We start from the raw sequence: 20,605 nt of genomic DNA, 5'->3' as shown, positions 1-20,605 counted from the left end.
GAAAAGTAGATATCAAAAAGCCTTGAAGACAATGAAACAAGTGAATGAGAACGGTGCGAGTTTGATTCCGGCTTCCACTAATATGAAAGGAGAAGCAGTTGTGATCAGCACATGGAGCAATGAACACTAGATGACTCGAATATGTCGCCCTTAGGCAAAAGTGGTATTCAGTCTATAAAAACCAAAGGAACCAAAAGTATCATCTAGTAGTGATGGCCGGCCGCTGTGGCCGAGTGGCTCTAGGTGCTTCAGTCCGGAACCACACGGCTGCTACGGTCGCAGGTTCGAATCCTGCCTCGGGCATGGCTGTGTGTGGTGTCCTTAGGTTAGTTGGGTTTACGAAGTTCTACGTCTACGGGAGTGATGGTTCAAATGGTTCTGAACACTATGCGACTTAACTTCTGAAGACGGGAGTGATGACCTCGATGTTATGTCCCATAGTGTTTAGAGCCATTTGTACTATTTTTACTCGAATGAATACCAATAACCATTAACGAGGCTTTGTCAATAAAATCGAAAAGCGCCTGATGAATGAACGTTTCAGTTTTCAGAACGCTTAAGACAGAGAGGAAGCAAAGTAGCGGGAAGAAATCCAACTAGGTGAATGTGGGATAGAACTTCTATGCAGTCCCTGGCAGCTGACTCATTTTGTTCGTTATTTATTTCCCTGTTATTTAACACTAACGACGCATCTAGGCTATCACAAAGTTCATATGGCAATTACCGATGCGTAATTGTTAAAATTTGCCATTGGATTACTGTGGTGTGTGCGGCTGAATCTCACTCATTACATTCATCAACCTAGCATTGAGAGATCATATGCCACATCTTTACTAAAGATGTAAGGCTTGCAGTCAGTGCATAGGAATATTATTCGAACTACGTTTTACGCCCTAATCAAAGTTACAGAAGTGGAATGGTTCAAAATGGTTCAAATGGCTCTGAGCACTATGCGACTTAACTTCTGATGTCATCAGTCGCCTATAACTTAGAACTAATTAAACCTAATCAACCTAAGGACATCACACACATCCCTGTCCGAGGCAGGATTCGAACCTCCAACCGTAGCGGTCACGCGGTTCCAGACTGAAGCGCCTAGAACCGCACGGCCACACCGGCCGGCCAGATGTGGAATGAAACTCGTTATCCTGTACTTTAAGTACTTTGGCTCTCATTGAACGTGGCAGGATTGGCGCCTGTCCGTCTTTGATGTGCCAGCTTCCCAAGTGCGAACCAGCTCAAGAAACATCTGGTAAGGCACATCTGGGCACACAATTATACAGGGTGCCTCAGACCTTTTGGGTCAAATTAAAACACGTGATAGTGGGTCCACAACCGATCATATTGGGACAGGGAACCAATGGCCGAAAATGTATATTGATTGCGTTATGGACATACGCAGCGTACACTGCATAACAATTATGTACCTCACAGTAATTGTTCTAAGTGACGACCGCCAGTCTCAATGCATGTATGACAGTGAGGAAGGCAGTTTGGACCCTAGCAAGCAGGTCTTCATCCGTTTCTACGGGATTTCATACACCAACGTCTTAACGTACCCTCAGAGGATAGAGTCAACAGGTATGAGATATAGCTATCGCGCTGGCCCCTTTCAGTCCAACGATGGTACATGTTATTCAGGTGCTCGCAGAAATTAACATCGAAATGGGTTGGTGCATCGTCGTGTTGAACCATATCCCTTCGCGGACAACAAGGAATGCAGTGTCGAAGAACTGTGACAGCACGTCTTGCAGAGTCAATCAAACGAAGAGGCAGCAAAAATGTCCTATTAAATGATGATGGACAATGCCCGCCCATGCGTTGACAGAGAATCGTTGCTGGTGGCCACTGATGTGCGTGGTCTTGGATTTGTCCTCACTTCAAACATGGCTGTTGCGGCTGTTGAAAACAACGTCATAGGTGAATGAGGCCCCATCCGTGGACAATACCAACTGCGCGAAATTGAGCACTACAGCACCGCGATGGATAAATCATTGACAGAAGTGAACGCGGGGCTCAAAATACGGGTACGTTGGTCCCTGTGCTTGCACACGTTGTTTATGATGGGGATGTAATATCTGCTCCACCAATATTCGCCACACTGTATCTTTCGGTGTGTACGTTTCATGTGCAGGTTGACGTGTATGTCCATAATACAATAAATATGCATTTCTGACCATTGATTGGTGTCACAACATAGTCGGTTGTGAACCCATCATCAGCTGTTTCAACTTGACGCAATAGTTTTGAGACACACTGCCTGCAAATCGAGATTTAGGGCTTCCTCACACAGAACGTGGGTGAGGAGCAGGACGAGGCCTTTGATGTCACAATATACATTAAAATTGCTACACCAAGAAGAATGCAGATGATAAACGGGTATTCATTGGACAAATATATTATACTAGAACTGACATGTGATTACATTTTCACACAATTTGGGTGCATACATCCTGAGAAATCAGTACCCAGAACAACCTTCTCTGGCCGTAATAATGGCCTTGATACGCCTGGACATTGTGTCAAACAGAGCTTGGATGGCGTGTACAGGTACAGCTGCCCATGCAGCTTCAACACGATACCACAGTTCATCAACAGTAGTGACTGGCGTATTGTGACGAGCCAGTTGATCGGCCACCATTGACCAGACGTTTTCAATTGGTGAGAAATCTGGAGAATGTGCTGGCCAAGGCAGCAGTCGAACATTTTCTGTATCCAGAAAGACCCGTACAGTACCTGCAGCATGCAGTCGTGCATTGTCGTGCTGGAATGTAGGGTTTCGCAGGGATCGAATGAAAGGTAGAGCCACGGGTCGTAACACATCTGAAATGTAACGTCCACTGTTCAAAGTGCCGTCAATGCGAACAAGGGGTGACCGAGACGTGTTACCAATGGCACCCCATACCATCACGCCGGGTGATACGCCAGTATGGCGATGACGAATACACGCTTCCAATGTGCGTTCACCGCGATGCCGCCAAACACGGATGCGACCATCATGATGCTGTAAACAGAACCTGGATTCATCCGACGTGAAGGCGTTTTGCCATTCGTGCACCCATGTTGGTCGTTGAGTACACCATCGCAGACGCTCCTGTCTTTGATGCAGCGTCAAGAGTAACCGCAGCCATGGTCTCCGAGCTGATAGTCCATACTGCTGCAAACGTCGGCGAACTGTTCGTGCAGATGGTTGTTGTCCTGCAAACGTCCCCATCTGTTGACTCAGGGATCGAGACGTGGCTGCAAAATCCGAAAAGCCATGCGGATAAGATGCCTGTCATCTCGACTGCCAGTGATACGGGGCCGTTGGGATCCAGCACGGCGTTCCGTATTACCCTCATGAACCACCGATTTCATGTTCTGCCAACAGTCATTGGATCTCGACCAAAGCGAGCAGCAATGTCGCGATACGATAAACCGCAATCGCGATAGGCTACAATCCGACCTTTATCAAAGTCGGAAACGTGATGGTACGCATTTCTCCTCCTTACACGAGGCATCAAAATAACGTTTCAGTAGGCAACGCCGGTCAACTGCTGTTTATGTGTGAGAAATCGGTTGGAAACTTTCCTCATGTCAGTACGTTGTAAGTGTCGCCACCGGCGCCGACCTTGTGTAAATGCTCTGAAAAGCTAATCATTTGCAAATCACAGCATGTTCTTCCTGTCTGTTGAATTTCGCGTCTGTAGCACGTCATCTTCGTGGTGTAGCAATTTTAATAGCCAGTAGTGTATTTTCACGCTGAACGTTGGCAATGTGCTACAAAATGTAAACCTCTTACCACCTCTGATGGTAGGTTGTTTTCTACAACACAGGCCGAACAGAGCAGAAGCCAGCTTGCGTGCCTGCCGGCGGGCAGCTAGATGTACATGGGCGCAAGTGGACAGGAATGGGAAGCAGTTGATCTGCGGGCACTAAGACTACTGGACCATAGTCTATGTGGCAGTTCTGCAGCATCTCAGAACACGCAGATGGGGATGGTCAAATGGTTCGCACATACGTGTAGAAAGGTCGCCTGGCTGGTAAGTTATACCAGTGTACACCTGCGTGCAAGTGGTGAGTGGTGCCCAGTAGTGCCTGTGCCCTATAGGTTAGCGTTGGAAGACATACCATATTTGAATAAAGCTTTCTAGAGCACTGGCACTTTTAAATCATATAAGAAAAGAGTCGCTTTGGCATGATTTTTTAAAATTAAAGTGTTGGGGAATGGTATGTTGATAGCTCGAAGTGCAGCTGGACGTGTATGTGTAAAAGTTAGGATGGGAAAATAAACGTCTTCAAACTTTTACTGTGATAATGTCTGTGTGTATCACCACTAATTGTGTAGAAGTGAACGCGTAGTTTTTAGATAAATTTAAATACAGACAAGATTGAAAGACAAAATTTGATGATGATATTAAAATGTATGCTTATGGTGTAATCAGAGAGTGTTATTTACAGAATTTGGGGAGCTATGTTTGATTCCATAATTAAAATCAATTTTCGTTCCTGACAAATGCTGGAAACTTCGTACACTTGTTGAAATAAGTTTCAGGCTGAGTGGCATTTTGTCAAGGAGTAAATGAAGTATTTTAAAGCTCTTTTTTACACATTAGACATCTTTGAATCTACTGAGGCTTCCAAAACATTCTCCGTGTCTCTTCAAGACTCTTTAAGACTCTTTAAGTTAATGCAGCTGTTTGACGTGCGTGTATTTTCGGATGTTGTGTGACTGTAGGTTAGGCGTCACAAAAAACTGCTGTTGGAGATCGCAAATCACTTCGGAGAGCACATCTCGTGTCACGATTTCAGAGCGATCACCAGCTAAGCTGCAGGCACGTCAGCGTTGACGTGGGGATGGCTTCATCTTAATCCAAACAACTGGGAGACGTGCTGACTGCCCATGCTGCATCAGCGGCGTTGTCTGGTGGTCATGTACTAGTATTGGTTGGTCATGTACTGTTATAGGTTATGCTGTGCTTGAACACGACTCGATATGCTCGCGCAGCTTACGTCACAGCTCCATAAACTTGGGTTCGGTCGAGCTTTAGATCGCACTACGACCTACTGACATCTCTTGGTACTACCTACACGACGTTTCTTAGCGTTAGTAATGCTCTTTGCTAGACTACAACCCGTATGTAACTGCAACTAAACGATCAAAATCTTAATTCAATCAAATTTTCGAGGTTTCCTCGTCACGTAATCTGGTGACATCTGTTATACAGTCTCTGAGATGGATCTTCCTCATCCAAGGGTTGGAATCTCTCACTCCTTCCAGCTATTTGACTGGCTAGGGCACCCCATGGTGTTAAATCAGTAGACTGAATTTACCGAGCTCCTTTTCCTGAGTAGACTGGTTGGAACACTCTCCTGCAATTCGCAAATGGTATCCGTCGGGTGTATGTAGTTCGTATCTTCGAGTCTCCTGTGTGCATGTGTCTCATCATTCTCCCAATTCCGCCTTGTGGACTGCCGTCGTTGTTGCAGCCCTGTCGTGGCCTCCACGGCAGTTACCTCACCGTCTCGCCATCGCCGCCGCCGCTGCCGTCTCGCCGCCGCTGCCGCCGCCACAGTCCACTCGCCGCCTCCGTCTTCGTCAACGCTGCCGCCATCACCTGCTGTCGTCAGCACCACGTCACTGGCGTCCCCTGCCATCTCGGCGACACTTCGTCACCGGTAATCGTCGTTTACTATCGACACTCCTACTACCTGAATCATTTATACTACCTCTCCCTCTGCTCCAATTGCCCCAACGCGGAATATTTTCTCCAATCTACCATTATATGTCCACTTTCACTTCACCATCTCCAGTCACTTCCTTTACCTACCCTACCTTCCCACGTCTACTTTGCCACCTTCTACCACTTCCTTAGCCTATCGCCCACTTACAACTTGTCCCATACCGATCGCTTCCCAATGCTTCAACACCAGGGAAGATAACACCTCGTCGTGCTATAGTGACAGCGATGGAAGCTACAGAACCTGCCATGAAGTCAACAAGCAACTGGGCCAACTCAAGCCAAATGGGAAGACCTGCACCAGAGCATGTCCCACTTTCTCCAGTTCCCCAACGCCCTGCCCCCCTATATCCCACTATCTCTAAAGAAACCACAGAAGTGCCCTAATGCAGAACCCACTATTAACACAGAGCTGTAGCCTTAAAACCACAAATCAATCCTGATCCCACTGAATACATGGACACGACTCCCTCCCCTGCACTCTCTTCCTGTTTGTTTACACCTTTGTCCTATCCTACCCTGACCTCAAATTCCTAAATGCAAGATCCCTCACTCTCGAAATCAGGAAATACGTTCCTCACAGTCCCATCACCCAAAATCATACCCCACAAATATTCAGTCCTTACTAAACCCACGAACCCCAACTTCCAGTCAGGCCTCCTCCTCAAAATCCCACGCATTACCTTTGCCCCTCACGTGTCCCTTGTTCCCTTCAGCAACACTTCCTGATCCAAACAACCCCAGCATCCTACCCATCAACCCACCCTCATTGCTGTGACAATGAAGATTGGCCCTGAGATCACAGCAGAGCCAGTGGTCTCCAAACAGAATTCCCATCATTCCTTAGAAATCCGCATGCTCCAGAATATCTACAATGACTCAGGCCTCAACTTCCCACCCTTGGCTCCTAGCTTCCAATACCTGGACAACATACTACAAACAGAATTAAATGTACCAATCGCAGCACATGACATGAAAGAAGTACTTCACAGAAAGAGCAACACACCCCATGGCCATGCACGCATTACCTATTGAGATCTCAAAAAATGTCCCCCCTCCTTGTTAGTCACCATTCGAATCCTTTATTCCACTATCCTGTCCACAGGTTATTTTTCTGAACAGCAGAAAACTAAAATCCTACATTTCCTCAAACTGCACAAACGCCCTAGTGATACTTCCTGCTACTGCCCCATCTGACTCACCTTAGTGTTTAGCAAGGTCTTTGAATCCATCCTCTCTTGACACATCCATCAACACCGGAACCAACACCACCACCTTCCTGTTAACCAGAGTGCCTTCCATTCCACCTTCTCCTATGATGAACAACTCCTCCACTTCACCCGTCTCCAATCCCACCAGCTCAAAGCCCGTAATTCCATTATTTTTTCTCTATTTCTAGAGAAAGCCTACAGTGGTGTATGGTATTCCAGTCTCGTTTTCTTATGCACTTCCAGTTAACTATGCCCTCCTTATTGAATCCTTCCTCTCTCATTACTCATCCTTTGTCACTATTAACATCACCAGTTCCTATACTTTCCATCCACTGGCGCTCCGTACTCAATCCTCTCGTTTATCCCCTCTAAACTGCAAATATGCCCAAACTGCTTCCACCTGTCCACCTCCATCAGCATGCTGAAGACACTGCTGTCATTGCCCTCTATCCTACACTTCAGGAATTCCAACGATCTCTCCAAATCCACCTCAATTTACCTCGAGATCAAATCTTCCAAAACCCAGGCAATAATTGTAGGACTAACCGACTTCTGTCTTACCAGTTACGATCCTCCTATCCACTTAACTCATATGCTAAAATAGCTGGGACTAACCATCGAGCAGCAACTAACATGAGCGCTTTTCCAACTAACAGAAAGCCTACAATAGACTAAAACTATTACGAGGGTGAGTCAAATGAAAACCTTAAATATTTTTTAAATATTATTTATTGTGCAGAAGTGGTACAAAGCTGTATTACGTTTCAACATAATCTCCCCCACGCTCAACGCAAGTCCTCCAGCGCTTACAAACTCAAAAATTCCTTTAGAAAAAAATTCTTTTGGTAGTCCGCGCAACCACTCGTGCAGCGCGTGGCGTACCTATTCATCACAACAGAGCTTCTTTCCTCCCATTGCGCCTTTGAGTGGTCCAAACATATGGAAATCACTTGGGGCAAGGTTTGGTGAGCATGGTGGATGAGGAAGACACTCAAAATGCAGGTCTGTGATCGTTGCAAGTGTTGTACGGGCAGTGTGGGGCCTTGCATTGTCATGTTGCAAAAGAACACCTGCTGACAGCAATCCACGTCGTTTTGATTTGACTGCAGGCCGCAGATGATTTTTAGGAGATCTGTGTATGATGCACTGGTGACAGTGGTCCCTCTAGGCATGTAATGCTTCAAAATGACGCCTTTTTCATCCCAAAAGGGAGTCAGCATAACCTTCCCTGCTGATGGTTCTGTTTGAAACTTCTTTGGTTTTGGTGATGAGAAATGACGACATTCCTTGCTCGCTCTTTTCGTCTCCGGTTGGTGTAAGTGAACCCAGGTTTCGTCCCCAGTAACGATTCTTGCAAGGAAGCCATCACCTTCTCGTTCAAAGCGCCGAAGAAGTTCTTCACAAGCATCAACACGTCGTTCTCTCATTTCAGGAGTCAGTTGCCTTGGCACCCATCTTGCAGACACTTTGTGAAACTGGAGCACATCATGCACAATATGGCGTGCTGGCCCATGACTAATCTGTAAACATGCTGCAATGTCATTCAGTGTCACTCAGAAGTTTTCCTTCACTATGGCTTCAACTGCTGCAATGTTCTGTGGAGTCACAACTCGTTGTGCCTGACCTGGACGAGGAGCTTCTTCCACTGAAGTCACACAATTTGCGAGCTTTCTACGCCATTCGTAGACTTGCTGCTGTGACAGACATGCATCACCGTACTGAACCTTCATTCGTCGATGAATTTCAATAGGTTTCACATCTTCACTACGCAAAAACCGAATAACAGAACGCTGTTCTTCCCTGGTGCAAGTCGCAAGTGGGACGGCCATCTTTATACTGATACTGCGACAGTATGCGTGCATCTGCACTATTCTGCCACCTACAGGCCATTCTGCACGCTGTTTGTAGCACGCTTACCAACTTACAGGATAACGGCGCGAAATTTCGATTTGTTATTACGAATTTAAGGTTTTCATTTGACTCACCCTCCTAAAAGGCTGGTACTGGAGATTGCACCCTTCCATGGTCTCCCCTTCCCCCCTCCTTTGATATCCCCTTTCCCCTTCATGTTGGGACCTTACGAATACCCCTATCTACTCCTCCCTGCCTGTCTCCTAACATCCACTCTACTCCACTGATACTATAGATCAGTCCTCCATCCTTACGTCTCCTCCCTAATACCCTCCTCAATGCTCAACCTTCTCGCAGTGAATAACAGCCGATCTTTCCCGGGTCAGGTGCTTCCAGTTTTAGTGACAGTGAAGTGCTTCTTTTTAAAATCAGTATTTTACATCACTCTTTAGATTTTGAAATGTATTCTTATTGTTTCTCATTTTATCTGTTGTTATTATTGTTTTTAACTAAAAGAGAAGAAAGCCACATTTATTGTATGTGGGCGGGGCAAATAAAAGTGGCCCACAGAACAGAGTTCCAGGGTACAAAGAAACACAGCAGAGAAAAGGAAATACAGTACTAACCTGACTATAGCAGATGTTCAAAGTGACCACCATTCATCTCTTGGCTCTTTTGGGCTCTGGTCAGCAAGCTGCTGAAGGCGGATCGAAGCTGGACTGCTGGAATTGCTGCAGTGTCATCTGAAATATTCTGCTGCAGTTCTTGAAGACTACGAGGGCCGTTGTGATACTCCTTAGACTTGAGGGCTCCCCATACAAAGTAATGGCTCTCTAACGTATCAGGTGGCTTGGGTGGCCTGCTAGGACAGCGACCAGACTGACATATGCTAACAACTCAGTCAGGTGTGAAGATTGTGTAAATATGCTCAAAGGTTCGGCCACCTTTATGGGTAGTTGCTCCATCCTGTTGGAAGTAACTGTAGGTCTCTTCCTCCTGCTTTAATGCCGCCACAAATGATTTCACAATGTTCGGGCCACTTTTATTTTCTCACCCTGTATAAAAATTTCTACACAGTTCATCTATTAACATTTTTGTAATCCACTTGTAAACAAGTCATTTTTATGTTAGTGTTTCTTTGTCTTTGTTAGTTTTACTTGTTCATTGACTGAATAGCGAATTGGATGTACCGCTGGCAGCCTAACTCCTCGCCCATATGGGGCGAGGTAGGATGAAATAAAAATAAAGAGAAAAAAAAGTCTTGCTGCTGTAATTTATTCTTGTGATTACATCTACCGACAATTTAATATGATTTATTTGGCAAGTGATCAGGGATCGAAATGCTTGTTTGCGATCCACCTGACAAACATAACTGTCTCTACTAGCCAAATCAAATATTGTGGTCGCCTCAAAGTCAAGTAATAAGTCAAGTAATAAGTCAAGTAATATCCTTCTAAATGATAAAGTTTGGACTTTACTTAAAAAACTGGCATATATTTTTATATATACTTACATACCACAAGAGAACTTTTGCTGTAAATTCGTTCAAATGCAACAGGAGTTTTTCCGGTGGTAGGATTTAACGCTATTTCCTCCTCAGCATCACAGAACTGTCAGACTTTAAGCAGAACTATAGCTTGTTGTTGTGGCTAGTTCGTGGTGCTTCACGTATCGTTTGCACTCGTGGCGCGCGAGTCATATGTCGCGTGACTGTTCGAGCTGGATCAGTACTGCATCGAGCACATTGGAGCAAGGGGAAATCTGGAGATTGTTCGAGCCCAAGTATTGTTTGCCCATCGCTACTTTTATGGGTACGGCTGCTGAGTTTTTTTGTATTAAAAAAAAGTTATTGACTATGGCTGTACAATTTATCAACATTGTACAGACGGATTCACATCAAGCAACACACACTAAATTTCTTTGTTATTCGGCACATTAATAAGTTTCACCTTTTTTTACAGTAATTACCATTTGTGCCCTTCATAGGCTAGAGCTAAAAGACGCCCCCACTTTTATAAATTTGTGGTGGGTCGAGTTTTGTCCTGTAACAGGAAAGTTTCGAAGCCGCCAACTTCCTCTCGAGCAGTCATTAGTATTTTTCATTGTCTGCTTGTCCCTGAGTGCCAAATCGTCTGACGTTACGTGTATATCAAGTGAAATTTTAGCCCTGTTTTCCACCACAAAGAAAAACGCAACGAAAATCTACTACTTTAGATCGATCGGTCAAGGAATACATTTTACTAAATATTTTCTAGTAATTCTCTCTTACAGGTTACGTGATGTAAGAGATCACAGGAGGGGGGGGGGGGGGAGGTAGGTTTGCGGGAATGCCCATTGTAGCGAAGTTTAAGGAACGAAACATTTATTCACAAAGATGGAGCGTACTTCTGAACTGCATTTAACGTGGAACAGAGATGAAACCGAACACTGTAGTTCCTTACGAATAGGCTGTAATAACTAAATGATCAACATTATTCAACAAGCACTGGGTTGGCTAAGGAAAGCACCATGGACGCACAATTGTTCACTCACAAAGACTGAAACTAATAGAGAAGACGAAAACAAAGTTCAACCTCTTCCAGTAATGACTGCATCGTCAATGCGGAGTTGCAACTCACAGCGAAAAGATCCTTGAAAGTTAACTTGGCGCATGTTGCAGGAAATGAATTGGGGGACTGAATAAAGAACACGTTGGGTTCTATCTGAATGTAAAAAGGAATGTTCCAGTTCGTCATATCGAAACCTGCCCAGACATTTTTCACATGGGAAGAATACATCGAAAGAAATGCACTGGCAAGGCGCAAATATTTTTTAAACAATGGTAAAGTTTCTCATATCTGCTGCATGAAGAGCCTCTTATACCAGCGGTTTGTACGGCACTTCCTCCCGACTGCGCGAATCGGCGAATAAGCAGACCCAGACTTTTACAAGCGTAGCGTCGCTTACCGCCAAGTCGAAAGTGCTCTCACGCATATTTTAAGCACTTAAACCATACCAAAAATGCATCAAATCCTTAACTGTTTGAATAACTTGCAGTTCTTATCAATGGCTGAACTGTTGCAGATGTAATTGTTACACAAGTGACTACTAGAGGCCGGCCGTGGTGTCCGTGGGTTCTAAGCGCTTCAGTCTGGAGCCGCGCGACCGCTACGGTCGCAGGTTCGAATCCTGCCTCGGGCATGGATGTGTTTGATGTCCTTAGGTTAGTTAGGTTTAAGTAGTTCTAAATTCTAGGGGACTGATGACCTCAGATGTTAAGTGCCATAGTGCTCAGAGCCATTTGAACCATTTTTGTATCCCATTCTTCAGTTGACCCTGAAATTCGTGATTCTGTTTGCAAATTGTTTTGCGAATGAAACTGGTTGTAAAGTAGCAATAAATTAAAATGTCATGCGTGTTTTTTTTTCACTGCACGTCGTTTTAAGCAAAAGTTAGTTTCCCACGCATCCAATGTTTCTGACGACATATCTCCAGAAGAAAGCAAAACAACACTCCAACCCAACTTTTGAAGAAAACAAAGTGTTGAAACAACTGAAACACAAAGTCGATGAACATGATGCTCTTGTTGTGAAATCAGGTAAGGGAAATCCCCACGGTCATCCTTTATAAAAATGATTACATTACCAAAACTCTTAATTTTTTTCTCTGAAAATAACGTTACTGAACTGAACCATGATCCAACCACTAAGTTTCAGAAAAAATTGAAGAAAATGCTTAACCAATGTAACTTCCTCCTGTCTGAAAAACAAATAAAAAGTTGCACATTAATGAATCCCACTGCCCCCAAACTCAGAGCACAGCCAAAGATCCATAAACAGAACTCTCCAATTACACCAATTGTTAACTCCAAGAACACAACTATATATAAACTTTCACAGTTATTAAATAATATCCTCAGAGAATTTTACACTTTTGAAACCACATACACAATAAAAAATGCACATGAGTTAACAACAGTCATCAAAGATGTAAAAATCCCCGGAGAAGCTAGATTTGCCACATTTGACATTATCAACCTGTCACAAATATACCTGTTAAAGAGACAATTGAAATTATTAGAAAAAACCTCATCACACACAAAAAACTAACCATACCACAGATTACAGAGTTGATAGACCTACTTGAACTAGTACTGTCCCACAACTACTTTCCATGTAATAATAAAATATATCAACAGAAAGAAGGCTTAGCTATGGGTAACTGCATGTCAAGTTTCCTAGCTGACATTTTCATCAACCACTTAGAGAATAAGTTCTTCAAAGGAGAAAATAAACTTGTTCAAAAAATTGTGGATTACAAGAGATATGTAGATGACACACTACTCTTGTTTGATGGCACTACAGACGAACTTGAACACCTCACATTATTTAACTCACTCCACAATAAAATAAAGTTCACAATAGAACATGAAACAAATCAATCATAGGCCGTGCGGTTAAAGGCGCTGCAGTCTGGAACCGCAAGACCGCTACGGTCGCAGGTTCGAATCCTGCCTCGGGCATGGATGTTTGTGATGTCCTTAGGTTAGTTAGGTTTAACTAGTTCTAAGTTCTAGGGGACTAATGACCTCAGCAGTTGAGTCCCATAGTGCTCAGAGCCATTTGAACCATTTTTTGAAATCAATCATAAATTTCTTACCGAAAACCAACCTACACTGACATCACAATACATGAATCTTCATGCCACCCGAACACACATAAGTATGCTGCATTTAGATCAATGTTGAACAGGGCACATACATTACCTTTAAAACCCAAAGCACTAACACAAGAAATAGATACTGTCAAAATAATTGCAGTACATAATGGTTACTCTGTAAAATCAATTGATAAACTATCTAGAAAAATTCAGACCAACATCACTCACAAAAACACTGAAAAGAAAACTACCGATACAAAACAAATCTTCACAAGCATTCCATACTTAGGCATAGTATCACAAAAAATAGCTAACTTCTTCAAAAAAAAAATATCTTTCTCCACAAACAGCAAACTTGGATACCACTTACCTCACACAGTGAACACAAACAAGCCAATAACACAACACAGTGCAATATATAAATTACAATGTAACAGTTGCCCTGCATTTTACATAGGAAAAACTGGAAGAACGTTCCACACACGGTATAAAGAACACACCGACGCCTTTCGACTAAACCATTTTGAAAAATTTACACTAGGTAACGACATGTATATTAATAAACACAGACTTGACGACATCCACAACAGCCTAACTGTACTTCACACAGAAGCCAACAGTAAAAAAACTTAATCTACTAGAACAGTTAGAAATAATGCTACAAAAAGAAAAATATTCCGAAAACTTGATGAATGAACAAACAGAGTTAAACAGCCACAATTTTTTCTACACCTTTAAAAGTTTATTTTTTCCTAAGGAATCAAATCTATAATAGTACAAACAGCTGACAATCTACAACATGGTGCCAAATAATTATTTTAATAATACCTGTGTACTAGTAATACTATATCATATTTTCTTCTGTGAAACAATAAAATCGATTATATTTAGAAGTAGAACATCTGTATGAACGAGAATCTTTGGCATGTTTACGTTCTGCTACTACAATGTGCAAAAAAGTGTGTGACAATGTATATATCCTAGTATGTACGGCAAAATTAAAGATGTGTGTTGTGTATACCAACTGCACAACAGAAGCAGACATCATACAATGTTAAACTGTAAGTTAGTTTCATATTATTAACGCTGTTAAACTTATATCTACAATATACCATGTTGTAACACAAAAATGTAATATCAACAGGCAAACAACTAAAAACCTGATGTAAATCACTAAAAAGCACCTGAAGATGAGCCTCCTGGGCTCGAAATGCATAGTGCAGTAAATAAACGCAACTTGTGACTGAAGGCGGTTTGTTCTTTATTGTTTCTTTTATATTAGAGTTTTGCTGTTGTAAATTTATTCAGGCAGTCAACTTGTTAAACGCAACGTTTTCTAAGGCGGGGGAACTGGTGCTTATGTGTACTTTGCTGGTTCTTTTCTTTAATCTTGAAACCCAACACAGAATTTTACATGCCATTTTTGTTTAATATGATTCAGTAATTGGAGGATAATAACAGTGCAGATTCCAATAGCAATGTTTTTATTAAAGTGTATCGGATCTCAGTGACTCTACATAGTTAGCTCTCTCTAGCATCGTTTCTTTACATTTAACATGGTACTGGACTCACTTATACTTCTGGATGATTCTTGTATGCATGGGAAGGTGCAGCGCATTAGATTTGGGGCATGCACGGCAAAAAAAGAAAGAAAGCGACCCTTGTCGTCAGCCCAGACTGGGGCCTCAGGAGTTGTCTCCATGGAAGTCAGAATGTGAGAGTCAGTCAAGGAGCGTAACAGGCTATTGTACGTTTTACAACTGAATCCTGCACAGAAGCCAAACTGACACTGGAAGGCGACTCTATCAGCAGGAGAGCGGTGATTTTTCTTGTTTTGAAGAGAGCCGTTTCAAGGTAACCATCTTACGCTTTTCAATATAAACACGTCTTGCAGAAAATAATGGCCTTGCCTCGTGAGCAGCTTTCTAATTTCAGAGGACCTCTGATGTGAGGCTAGTTGCTTGGGTTTGAAAACGCGCCATTGGGAAATTTGCCAGTGATGTTATGGAGGAATAACTAAAGTGACAGTTTCTTTTACAAGTAGAAGAGCATATAGTAACGTGGTTCGCATTTTTATAGTGACACGTTGCCTTGACGGGATTTGGTACGCTTGAAGGATCGTCGCTATTGGACAGCGGAGTAAGCATTTTCCGCTATTGAGCAGCGGGGTATGAATTTTCGTTATTGGTGGGCATTTCGTGTTTGGTGGGAAGAAATAACAGGGCATAAGATTGAGCTACAATTAAGTTCAAATGGTTCAAATGGCTCTGAGCACTATGGGACCTAACATCTGAGGTCATCAGTCCGCTAGACTTAGAACTACTTAAATCTAACTAACCTAAGGACATCACACACATCCATGCCGGAGGCATGATTCGAACCTGCGACCGTAGCAGCAGCGCGGTTCTGGACTGAAGCGCCACGAACCGCTCGGTCACAACGGCCGGCTAAATATTAGGGCATTGCTGGCTAGACACAGAGGTGTGCACGTCTTGTACATATCAAGTATATACTGCACGTTAAAGACGGGGTCCAGAGTTGTTAGAACGGCAGGTCAGTCCTCGTCCTCTACCGCAGAGTCACTTGCACGATGGCTGCATTCTGCACAACAGTCAGTGAACAATTATGGTTAGTATATTAGCAGCACTGGTGTGATAGGGCTTTTCTTGGTGCGCATTTGCAGAACCCAGTACGATCACCTGTCTCACGTCCAGCATTGCCGTAGTGGATGTATGAATTTCTCAATTTTTTGTTGGGGTTAACGAGATTCTAGTATAATTATCAGACTATGATTTGTATCAGAAGGGTATATTGCTTATTGATTTAGGTAATGGTGTAAAGAGTTAATGATTCATTTCATATTCATCCTTGATCTGCTTGGAATAATTAGGTTTTAGCTGAATAAATTACTGTATTAATCGAAAGATGGTTTATGTTCAACCTTCCATTAACATTAAGTAATTTCTCTCTGGAGACCTCCACTTTGGGATCTAGGGCACAGAATCATTCGCATTATCTATTAATGTTGTGTACACTAATTTACAGTTTAGATCCTAAAGCCTTTTCTGGCTCTTAATTAGTTTTCTGGGTTAGGATAACACCTCACATACATGAAGTTTGTTGAGCAGTTCAGTAATCACTGGCAGTTTATGTGAACATAGCTAATTGTATTGTTTCCCTTCCAGTTCCACCCATCTATGCCAGTGGATTATCGTATTGCTTGGGGAATTCATTTGAACCTCGTGCGTTGTACCGGTATAATTATTTTTTTGCAGTGATTATAATCAAGTTAATGCATCTTATTAACAAAAGAGATTTTATTGGTGAACTTTGGTTTCATTTAGTAGTGCCATGAAACCCCTTTAGCCGGCCGCTGGTGGCCGAGCGGTTCTGGCGCTACAGTCTGGAACCGCGCGACCGCTACGGTCGCAGGTTCGAATCCTGCCGCGGGCATGGATGTGTGTGTTGTCCTTAGGTTAGTTAGGTTTAAGTAGTTCTAAGTTCTAGGGGACTTATGACCTCAGCAGTTGAGTCCCATAGTGCTCAGAGCCATTTGAACCATTTTTGAACCAAACCCCTTTACCGTTATATCTCTGTTAGACAAGGTACCCTTACTTCATATTTAATTGGCCCATCCCTGTACCCTCATAATATTTCACGTAATCTTATGGAGAGTGTCTGTTCACTGTATACGTCACTGGGTTCAGATCTTGCTTGCAACTCAAGAGAGTGCTAAGTGCTTGACTGCTGTCTCGCAAAATGTCGTAAGAATGGGAATAAAACGCTTGTGAAATATGAGAAAACGCAGGTAGAAAGAAGGTGCTCTGCCTGCTTGATCAAGCCGCGAAATTATAAAACCACAAAGTTATATGATAGGTGCATTGAAACGCCTTTCAGAACGACAGCATCATCACTACCTGCAGGGCATCGTCATCTACTTATTTTCTTTCTTCTTATTGTATTTATGGCGTGGCCATATTTTTAGCTTACGCCGCTGAAGCTTTCTGTATATATGGCATACGTCTTGATTTCCAGCGTTCGTTTTCAATTTACGATTCAGAGTCATATTACATTGCTCCTCATTTATGTGTTACATAAAATATCCAGTCACATTAATGTGACCCAAGTCAAAAGCCTGAATAATAACCTTTTGCAAACAACTGCGAGACGTGTAGGAAGGGTGTAAGTGAGGCTCTGGAAGATACCTGCAGGGATGTGGAACCATTTCAGTTGCAGCGCCATGGCCAGCTGTGGCTAGGCTTCACGGTTCGCGAACCGTCCGACTGAAGCGGTCCCACAGATTCTCGATTCGATTCAAACCCGGGGAGTTTAATGGCCAGAGTAGCACAGTAAACTCATTCTGATGCTCTTCGAACCACACGTGTGCGCCGAGAGCTGCGTGCCATGTTGCATTATCCTGCTAGTAGATCTTTTAGTCCTGAGGAAAACAAACTGCATAGGATAGATGCACGCTTGCTTTTATCCATTGTGCCTTCCAGAATACACGAGATCACCCAGCGAATAGCCTCCTGCCTGGACTCTTGTTGCAGGGTGTTTGCTTTCAGATGTTTTACACCTTACACTCCAGCAGCCAACTGTGCAATGGAAAATAAAACGTGAGTCACCGCCCAATGTACGCGCAGTTGCGCTATTGGCGTGCAAATTCTGGTCTTTGTCGTGGACGAACAGCAGTCAGCATGTGTCCACGAACAAGACGCCTGCCCAGAGGCCCATAAGCATCAATGTTTGCTGAACAGTCGTTGAGGAGACACCATTAGTAACCCCTTGGTTCGTCGTGGTGGTCAGGTGCTCAACAGTTGCACGTCTATTCGCCTACGCACATATCATCCCTGTCATCTATGGGCTGTGCTGCATCACTGATGCCTTGGCATCAGTTCTGGGTAGCGCCATTCTGCCATTCACAGTGTACTTTTGGCCTAATCATGATGGCATGTGAACTATTTTCAACTTAGCTATTTCAGAAATGCTTCCACCCTTGATCCAAAAGCCAATGATTATGCCCTTTTGGACGTCTGAAAAATCGTCCCATTTTCCCCCTGAGACGATTTATATAGCCTCCACTGCTAGTGCTGCCACCTGGTGACTGTGAGTGGTTATCACACAGTGACGTCTAACATTGGTGGTGGTCACCATTTAAGTGACTGGACTGTGTATGTTGCAGTATGTGCAAGCATCCAGACTGCATCGTTGTTCTTTCTTCTCAAGTATCTGAGTTTTACTTGTCGCATCATTTCAGTTAGATTTACATTTGCAGGCGTTCCCCTGTTGATCGGTGCCTGTTTCTGATGGAGAAATTTTCACATTCCACAAATCTACATAAAGTGCAATCCTTGGTGAGTGTGATCCCTCATCCACCCTATCCTCTGTTATGCCCATCCCACCTGGATCTCTGCCCCTCCTACCTTCTACAAATCCCTTAAAATCCTGGAATGCCATGCACTCCGCCTCGCCTATCACGTTCGCCTCCCCTCTCCCACGTGGATCCTCTACGACTTAATTCCTTTCCCACACCTCCTCCTTTTCCTTGAACAGATACAGATCCTTTGCACCTCCCACACATTTGATCCCCCTCACCTGCTTGTCTCTCCCATCCTTTCCCACCCCCTTCTGCTGCCGTGCCTGCACTCCCACATCTCACTCACTCTCCATCTCTCCACACCCTTGCCCAAGGTGGCTTCCACAAACTCCCCCTCCCTGATGATGCCCTCATCCCCTCCATCTACTCCTCCTACCAACTTTGATCCTCCCCTTCCACCCCCTGTGTTCTTCCTCCAGGGCACTCTCTTTCCCTTCTCTCCCTCCTCTCTTGCTCCTCCCTCCCCCCTCCCCAGGCTTCCACAACCCCTACCCTCTCCTCTCCCCCTCCCTTCTTCTCTCCCACTGGCATCAACCCCCTCCCCCTCTCTCTCCTGCCCACACCTCTTCCCTCTGGCAGGCCCCCAGCTTTTTCGTGTGGACGGTGCATCTTTGTGCGCCGGAGATCGTCGCCAGTGTACATGTTTGTCTTCGCGTCAGTGCTTCAGTGTCTCTCCGTTCGTGCTCCTCCGTTCACGTGTGTAAACTCTGTCTTCTCCGTTGTGTACAGTGACGAACGTTTTAATCCAAACAGTGCACCCGTGAACAGCTTCATGCTGTGTGTCTCCCCTTTTTATCCAACATGTTTGTTTGCTTTTTCTGTCTTTCTGTTTACTGCATGTATTCTCTATGGCCGAAGAGCGGCGACGATAGGCCGCTGCCGGCCTACCTTTATGTAAAGGTTTCAAAATAACAATGAAGAAAATAAAAGTGTGTGATTTGTTTGTGCCGGCAGGTGAAGGAGAGGGCGTCCGCCGGAGCTGGTGGCGCCGCCTGTGGAAGACGACCAGGGAGCGCAACATGGCGTTGTGCGGCGCGGCAGCAGCGCTCCTGCTGGTGGGGGGCATCATGAGCGTGACCAGCGCGCTCATCAGGGACTTCAACAGGGCTGCGTACAAGCCCAGCGTGCCCGAGCTGCCCAAGCCCTGGGAGACAGCCGGTGTGTACCTCTACCTCTGCTTGCCTCACTTCAATTACTGCCGCTTCTTCTCGGATAACACCACTGGCAGTGGCTTCAATGCACTGTAGGCTGATTAAAATTACTTTGTCAGGTGGCGCTGTGGGCAATGGACCTTTCAGTGCTTTCTAGAGTAGTTCGCTGCCATCAACAATATGCTATACTGGTGCATAAGTTCATAGCGTTTTTGGTTTCCATCCTGGTATTCCGGTTGCTAGGGGGCTTATTTATCGATTGCCATTTGTTATTTGTAGCTCACTGTTGCTATTTGAGTTTAAATATTGTGAGTTTGTCATTTAGATATAGTGAGTGGAGCTGTGGACGCTAGGAAATTGAGTGCCAAGTGGGTAAATCGGAACATTTGCGACATATTCTTCTGTTTGAATTCAGCGGAAGGGTGACAGCAGCGGAAGCAGCCAGGAAAATTTGCGCTATGTATGGGGATAATGGCATTGTACGCAGAACGGCAAGAAAATGATTTTCTCGCTTGAAGGAGGACCGTTTTGAGTGGTTCTCCACGTTCGTGAAGATCTTTGGGGTTTTATGAAGATCATTTAAAAGTATTAATCCGTAATGATCCATGTCAGTGTACTCGAGAACTGGCAAATGTGATGGAACGTGATCATTCCACC

The 20,605-nt window shown here is 44.1% G+C and overlaps 1 protein-coding gene across 6 annotated transcripts in view; it reads left to right on the top strand.

The window, feature by feature from the left end:
* Positions 1–20,605, top strand: part of LOC126260925 (uncharacterized) — a 562,950-nt gene that overhangs the window by 454,313 nt on the left and 88,032 nt on the right. For 4 of the 6 annotated variants that reach the window (XR_007546665.1, XM_049958417.1, XM_049958418.1 and 1 more), the window contains 2 exons: positions 5,470–5,658; positions 19,752–19,955. Coding sequence is in view for 5 of the 6 variants with exons in the window: in XM_049958417.1 (XP_049814374.1) it covers positions 5,470–5,658; positions 19,752–19,955 (393 nt within the window). In the remaining variant the exon portion in view is untranslated. The remainder of the gene's footprint in view (positions 1–5,469; positions 5,659–19,751; positions 19,956–20,605) is intronic. The other 2 variants (XM_049958421.1, XM_049958420.1) reach the window with 1 other exon arrangement.

The sequence above is a fragment of the Schistocerca nitens genome, chromosome 5 (assembly GCF_023898315.1).
Source record: "Schistocerca nitens isolate TAMUIC-IGC-003100 chromosome 5, iqSchNite1.1, whole genome shotgun sequence".
Taxonomy (NCBI): Eukaryota; Metazoa; Arthropoda; class Insecta; order Orthoptera; family Acrididae; genus Schistocerca; species Schistocerca nitens.
This window is presented reverse-complemented; position numbering and strand designations above follow the sequence as displayed.